The 8350-nt window shown below is 38.3% G+C and overlaps 1 protein-coding gene across 1 annotated transcript; it reads right to left on the minus strand.

Annotated features, from left to right (window-relative positions):
• Positions 1–1633: 1633 nt before the first annotated feature.
• Positions 1634–7353, minus strand: LOC103424038 (phospholipase D alpha 1). Its single transcript, XM_008362105.4, has 4 exons — positions 7045–7353; positions 6689–6794; positions 2663–4562; positions 1634–2347 (listed from the first exon to the last, which is right to left on the minus strand). Exons 2-4 carry the CDS (start codon positions 6785–6787, stop codon positions 1914–1916), a joined length of 2433 nt encoding a protein of 810 aa, XP_008360327.1. The 5' UTR covers positions 6788–6794; positions 7045–7353; the 3' UTR covers positions 1634–1913.
• Positions 7354–8350: the final 997 nt, after the last annotated feature.

Raw genomic sequence — 8350 nt, forward strand, 5'->3', positions numbered from 1 at the left:
TTCAACTTCATCCAAATTAAAACCCCCATTTTAGTGTATTGTTTCAGAGTGTTTCAAATCTGTTTTAGTTTGTGTTTTTAAGTGTTTTGATTCAAGTAAAAGTCAATTTTCGTCCAAAGTCATTCCTAGTGTCTAGTTTAAGTTTATTTGGTTGTTTTAAGCTGTTTTGAGTATTTTAAGTTTGCTTTGAGTCTTAGTCTTGTTAAGTGTATTTAAGTTTAGTTTTATGTTTTTGAGTCAGTTTAGAGTTTATTAGCAAGCCGTCCTAATCCCCGGTCCAGAACGATCCCTACTTATACTTATACTACAATTGTCAAAAGAGGGTTAAATTTGTGTGTTAAGTTAATTTTCGCACCAGCTATCTACCCTCAAAAGCAATTTAGAGTTGGCACATAATAGAATGAAATTGCAGGCTAACAGAAGAACTGAGAGACACTTTGATATTGGTGATAGGGTGTACCTGAAGCTAGTGATACCAGTTGCAGTCCTTGGTTAATCACAGTTAACAGAAACTGCAACCAAGGTTATATGGTGTTGTTGCTTATACATTGAAATTACCAGATGGTTCCAAAATGTATCATGTCTTTCATGTAAGCTGTCTCAAAAAGCAACTTGGGCTCAATGTGGTTCCACAGGTGAATTTGCCACTAGTAGTTGATTATGGTTTAATGCAGAATGCCCCAATGACAATCCTAGCTCGCAGGATGTACAAAAAAGGTAATGTTGCTGGAGTACAACTTTTAGTGCAATTGATTGGGAAGGAAGCTACTAATGCTACTTGGGAGGACTTTGATGAGTTCAAACAACGATTCCCGGACTTTCCAGTATGAACCTTGGGGACAAGGTTGTTTTGAAGGTAAAGGTATTGTTGTGTTCTTGTGATTGCTTGATTCACAAGTAATCAATCTGGGGGTCAATTTGTAATAGTTTGGGTTTAATTTGTAATTTGCACTTATTTATCGAAGCTTATTTTGTTACTTTGTCTGTTTGTGCCAAGCGGCAAGTCACACATGCGTAATGGGCTAGTTAAGCCATATTCTCTCTCTTCCAATGATTAAATATTAATAAAATAAAATGTTACAAAAGTATTAAGCTGAGCTCCTTCTTCCTTCTTCCATCGCCATTTCTGTAACTTGCAAGTTGGTTAAGGTTGAATCACTACTGGATTTGGTGTTATCACTAATAGCCACTTGGGCCTGCGACAGTGCTCGCTGCAGTCCCACTCACTCCGGCCTTGTCGAGGTCGATGGTGGTGTAGTGAGTTCGATCGTGCCTAGTCCAAAGCCAGCGGGATGTGACGAAATCTCAAAATCCTTGTCCTCCATCTCAAAAATGATGTACATCGACATCGGAGATGGGATTATGGCTATCATCGATGACTTACAGTAGTCAGCTGCATCGGAGAAACCAAGGAGGCAGCAGGGTGGGTGGAAGAAATGGTTGTGGGGTGGTAACGAAGGTGGCAGGGCTGTGGTGGTTGCGACTGGGCGGTACATTGCGGCTGTACGACAATACTAAAATTCTTTCGTTCAAAATTTAAGTTTATTTTCTTCAACCAAAACCACCATACTTCAACATATAGATTAAAAAACAAACTAATGCTGGGCATGAGCAAGGGCATAGGGGCCAGATATGAGAAGAAAACGAATTAAAATTACACTAAACTAATTGAACATGGCTCATACGTTATATCAGTCAGCAAATCACACCACATCATTACCACATCACTATAAAACCTGCTGTGAACATCCTGCCCCATTAAAAACATCTATGCAGGTTGTGAAGCAGATAAGACTTATTAATCTACCATCACAAATACTAGTGTAAAACAAAAAGACAATGTAGAAGGTTTATGTAAAACAAAATGACAATGTAGAAGGTTTTACTTTGACAACCCAAGCGACAAAGCACACTTAGGTAGTAAGGATTGGAGGAAGGTAGTCGGATTTGGCACCAAGGATACGAGCTTTGGTGTCAGGGAAGAATTCAAATCCTGGCAACTCTGTAACAGCTCCTTCGCTGGTAACACCGATTGGATAGCGAAGCAAGTGACCAGGCAAATCGTGTTCAAGAGTTTCACTTGAATACAGATCCCAGTACTTGTCAGCAATCTGGTTCACCTTTGAAATACATTCAATGCTTTCTGGCTGGAGGAAGACCTCATCAAGCATCCCAAGGTGCTCATACCATAGTGCCATACGGAAACCATGGATCTGACCACGTGCTGGCTCCCTGACTGACAGATGATATGGTTGGTAGGCTCCCATGGCTATTTCAGAGTCTCTCGCACCATCCATTGATCTCTGGTTGATGTTGGCAGATCCAATAATTATGTACTCATCGTCAACTGCAGAAACGCGAGAGTGAGTCAATTATGTGCTTTGTAGTAACCACGATGGGTAAAATATAGAACCACCATCGTCCTATGAGACGCAACACTATAGTAGAAAGGTTTGTATATTTCTTTCTAGTAGACTATCTAATATGTATAAACTTGTTTCATATAATGATAAACACCATAAAACTGAATAATCCAGTGGAGAGTTGGGCTTACTACATGTGAATGGAGATGTTGCGGGGCAGGAACAATGTTCATGAATATAAATCCACAAGAAAGATACGTCAAAAGTGAGTAACATGAAGTTTATAATTGTGGAGTTACCTATCATCATCTTGGTATGAACATAAATCATGAAGCGCCGGGCTTCCTGAGCTCTTTGATAGTCCGAATCTGCTTCTGGTGTCTCTGAGGGTTCATATTCCCCAAGCTTCTTCGCCTCCCGATTTCCAAGGCAGAAAAATGTCAAGTAGCTACGAGGATCCTCCTCGAGACCTTGTGCATCTAATGCGCTCTTAATATCTGAGTACATCATATTCATAGTCCTCCTCTGCCAGTCTAATATTGCCTGAACAGATGCCGACTCTGGGATCCCCTCTGGCCACATTGGGACAACAACATAGACAGTAAACCTCTCCCCTGCTTCAATCTTGCTAGCAATCTTAAGTGAAAGCTCCCTTGGAATTACATGCAAAGCACCAATGTCATCAGGCTTGATACCATCAGCCTCCCAGGCAAAAGAGCTCCCAAGAAAGTACTGATTTTCAATATAGATGAAATTCTTTGCGCGGCGAATAGCATGAATATAAGCATCCTGAATGCTTCGGTCAATGATGTTATCCTTCCCACTAACAAGCCCAGCTCTAGCTGCATCTTCAGGCGTATCTGGGAAGCCAAAAGCAGCTCCTCCGTCAATTGACCTGAATAACTGAACATTCCACGTCTCATGGTCATCTGGGAACATAACAGGAGAAGGGGGAATAATGATTTCGTCCAGCTCTCTAAGCTGAACAAGTAAATCTTTACCACCTTGCTTTCTCCATCTCTGCTCAAAGTTAAACAAAACATCCCAAGCAATAGGCCCTTCTAGTCGAGAGTGGATATCATGCCACGGTTCCCTCGGACCACCTTTTGTAATTGAAGCACCAGTAAAATTTGGCTGATGGAAATCATCATGGTGTGCAGTATCCAATGTCCTGAAAAGTGAATGGAAGGGGGTATCATATCTTCCATCACACAGATCAAGACCCCCAACAAAACTCACAATTCTTCTCCTCTCTGATTCTCCATTTGGCATGTCGTGGTCCACAACCACAATCTTCTGGTGATGAGTGAACATGGTAGAGACTTGTGCGCCCTGAATAATGCTCCCACCACCATCAGGATTACGGGGGCATAAGACACAATGCACGTCAGTATTCTGGAAGAACTGTGCAGTTTCTTCGTCATGAGTGGCCATCAGTCCATCTCTTTTCAATAAACCAACAGACGTTCTGTCATCCCAAACAAGCACAAGAACCCTAACACCTTCACTTGCTTTCTTTTTAAGCAATTCACCAATGGTGATGTCTCCACCAGGCTTTGGCCTTCTTGAGTCCCGTACCAAGGAAATTTCAGTATAAACTGACCAACCAGTAATATAGATCAGGTGCTTTGCATTAGTTATTGCATCAAAGATGTCTTCCCAGCATCTGTGGGGCTCGTAGTGCTTGCCTCCAGCAAGAGGAATTTTAGGAATAAATTTATCTGGGATATGAGCATCTTGGTAAAGGGAAACCTTACACCCTTGTCTCTGTGAGAAAAATGTAAATGGAACTCCAGGAAACTTAGGACTCCTAATACCCAGACCCCAACTGCGGTCCTTTGTAACATGGAAAAATTGTAGTTTCACGTGTATTTTAGGATTTCCATGAACGGGCTCCTTTTTTCCATCCAAAATTTCAGCCCATTGATCCACTTCTTCCCCCTCTATGAGTTCTTGAACAGGTACATAAGCTCTTCCAATTAATGATGCCCCAATAGGGTTAGACTCTTTGACAGTAAATATAACGTTTGCAGCAGTATGGGCACAGTAAATGTGGAAAGACTCATACCACCTGGGATTAGAGGGCTCTTTCTCTATAACCCTAGTCCTACCAACCCTAGCCCTTTCCAGATCAACGGTTGCATAGAGTCTACTAATTCCTTTGCCAATACCAACAGTCTCCTCAAGTTTTCCTGTAATCTGCACAGATAAATTCATAAATAAGACAATACAAAGGTAAATAGAAAAAGAGACAACTGTGTAGATAGTTCAAAGTTTCTAGTTCATCATAATCTTTTTTGCACCTCCTACAAGCAACCTTACAAACTTTTACTAGGCAACGGATTTCAAGTAGTTAGAATGCTTTCAGTTATCTGACAAATGAAAATTGACCAAAACAAAATCTGATAAATGAAGTGAAGAAAAGGAGAATATGATGATAGTGTTGTGTGTCTTATATAGGAAGACATGTGACTTGCACTTCCCAAGATAGGAAAATGCCCTCCAAAAAAATGAACGTGTGCAAATAGAAAATCAACAGTGGCCATATCGAAAACCATAAATGGACACCGGAGATATGCATAAATCTCAAACATATATACCCTACATGAACGCAATTCAATGGTATAACAGGACAGCCTATAACAAAAATCAATCTCGCATATATAGTGCATATAAAGCTTCACTTTTTGATGTTCTTATGCACGAGAGGAGATCCTTCAATAAATCAAACACGAAAATGCGGAAAGCTATATGACACAGTGCAGGTTCCAATCCAAAAGAAAATAGATGCACACAGTCTAATCAACTGAATACAACGGCCTTCTCTTGAAAACATCAGACACAGAGGTCATACTCGTTCCCAATTAACGTATATATAGTACACCAGTGGGGAATGAGCAAACTAATCTACTACAATTAACAAAGTGGAGTTAGCATTGATCATCTGACCACATATGTCCTCGACTATTATTTTATGAGTCCATTTCCTCCTAGACCCTATAGTCCAAGAATATTGTGATCAGTAGCGGATCCAGTATGGGCCTAATCAAGGTAAGATAGGCGTTGGTCGAGCAGCGAGCTGAGACCAAAGGCCTTGTGCCTATGTGCCTAGACGGGGCCTAGACAGAGGTACATGCAGAATAGGCGGATTAAGTACCTATTTACACCTAGAAACAACAATATGTGTATTGAGAATTTGGATTTATATATTATTTTAATTAAGTTTATTATTTAACATATAACAACCAAAAATATCAGAATTTTTGCCTTAGTATTTTAATGAATTTGATGGTATGAGATGAATATTCAAGTAATTACGAGTCCGAGTACTTTACAAAATATTTTCCAAATGTCGTATGAATTTATAGTAAATTTTCTAAAATTAACACCAAACATATGGTATAAAAAGTACTGGTAGAGTAATACACCATCCTTTTATTAATTAAAATACTAATTGGCACAACCTAATTGGTCAACAATTAAAAAAAAAAAAACAGGGAGTTGGTCCCGTGGGAAATGGAGAGAGTCTTTCTTTATCGTAGGAATCAGGGTCCAAGAATAGCAAAGTCATGGTGGTCTTCTCTGTGTTCCTCTTCTCTAATTAGATATTTCTTTTTGAGTCAAATCTTCTGTTGCACAACCATGATGGTATTCTCTCTTCCACCACCTGTCCAGACCGTTGGGTGGTCCCCGAAGGTCCTCACAGGAGCATCTTTGAACTTCCAAGTGGTCCTGGGACCACCCGGGTCCATATATGCATCCACCCCTAATTTTGATCACACACAATTCGATCCTAATCCAATAGTGGAGGAGAAAGTACAACAACAATAAGTTAAACGACTTTAATCCAACAGTGGATGACCATTGGACCATGGGGTCTAGGAGTAGGGGTCTGACTATTTTATATAAAAATAGAAATGTTCTTGATTTTCTCATTCATTTTCTATAAGAAACAACATACCCAAATGATCTCATTTTATGCAAGTGAAATAAATTTTAGTTAATTATCCTACAACTTCAGCCGACCTCACTTAATGGAATAAGGCTTTGTGTTATATCCTGTACTTGATTCTCAATATAAATTAAAATGACACCACTTAGTACTACGGTCTATGATATTTCTCTTCACTTGTAAGACGTCTTGGGTTCGAATCTCTAAGTGATGAGTTTGTAACCAATTAATATCCCATTTCAAAGACCATTACAAACACACTCCCAAAATTATATGCTCATAAAACTATACAGTTACAAAAGATCTCAAATCACCCTTATCAGCTCGGATTTCAAATCAACAAAAATAAATAAATTAAAATCATAGATTATACCTTGCGGAGGAAATTCCCACTACTACTATGCAGCTTATCAACCTCATAAATCGTAGCGTGAAGCGTCCCATGAAGCCAATGGTTTTCTGCCTCCGTCATTTCTCACCTACACACAATGATCAACCAAAACAAACAAACCCACTTCGCATCAGACCCCAAACCACCAAAAAAACCAAGAAAAACTCAAACTGTACGCAAAACAAACCAGAAACCGATCGGATCACACAGATAAAAAGTACCCAACAAATTGTTTTTCAATATTTTGCAATGATAAGTGAGAATTAAAGGTGATCCCAATCAGAAATGACTGAAAATACAATTGTTCATCAGAGCAGGAAAAGTTGAGAGGCACTTACTTTTGGGTTCGAGAGAGAGAGAGCTCTGAGGAAGTAGAAGGAGAGAGCAAATGAGGAAGAGGGAGAGGAGTAGAATGAGGATGTGATCCGGTATTGGCTCGGCGATGTAATATTTAAAATATTAGTTGATGGTAATATACTTTAACATCCTCATAATGTGAAAAATCCATGAAGAGACAGAAAGCGAGATCCGCTTAATTAGCTATTAAAAGTATGAACAAAGATGAATGATTCTCCTTCCTTTTCTCTTTTCTTTCCCTCTCTCCTCCCCATGACTTTCTTTCGGTAATTTGTTTTAAAAAAGCAGTTTCCTATTTTAAAGTTGTGTGGTTTTTAATATTTGGTATATGAATTTTTTTTTAATCCAGAGTTATACCTCAAGTTCTAATTTTTGAACAGTCTCATGTCTTGCCTCTAGTACCTGAAATAAAACTAAATCAAATATTAAGAAAAAAAAAATTGAAAAACATAGAGCGATTAGCAATTTTACTAATCCCCGGCAACGGCGCCAAAATTTGATGTGGTAGAAACTAACACACAAATAAAACATTGTAAATTATGTAATCGTAGTACGAGTAAGTAGAGATCGTTCTATTCCGAGGATTAGAAGGGATGCTAATCAACACAAATTAAACTTATAAAGCTAAAAACTAAGTTAAACTAAAATCAAAACAATGACTAGGGGGATTTTGGACGAATTTGATTAAAACAAAAGTAAACGGTAGTAAGTAAATTAAGTTGTGAATGAAATATGGATGAAATGATAGCTAAATGATTTTTCTCCACACATGAAGCATATGCATACAAACCGATTTCCAGTTATTTTTCCTATAAATTATGAATGACAATGCCTTAAATTAATTGTGAACAGCATTAATTAACTCTCAGATTTTCCTAAGTTCATTGAATTGGACTCAGCGACGCAACCAAATTATTCTTCTCAAGTTCCCTAACTATGAAAAACATGATACATCTCAAAGATCATTAAGTTCTGTGAAAATCATAAGCATTGACAAGGTATTCGTAACTATGAAAAGCATGATACTCATGCCTAGAATTTATTTAACTCAATCATGACTAGTGACTTTTACTACTTACAAATATAAGTTCATAACGATTAAATGAAATTCTCTTATATTCTAGAATGAAATCCCTGCATGCAAACTAAGTATGCATTCTTAATATATATATACATGAATAAGTTATTTATAAAGTAGATAAGTAAATCGCATTCATATTTTATGAGACAATAACTGGATGTAATCAATTTATATAAAGCATATCATGGCTTCGAATTCACCTTTAG

Source organism: Malus domestica, chromosome 09 (genome assembly GCF_042453785.1).
Source record: "Malus domestica chromosome 09, GDT2T_hap1".
NCBI lineage: Eukaryota > Viridiplantae > Streptophyta > Magnoliopsida > Rosales > Rosaceae > Malus > Malus domestica.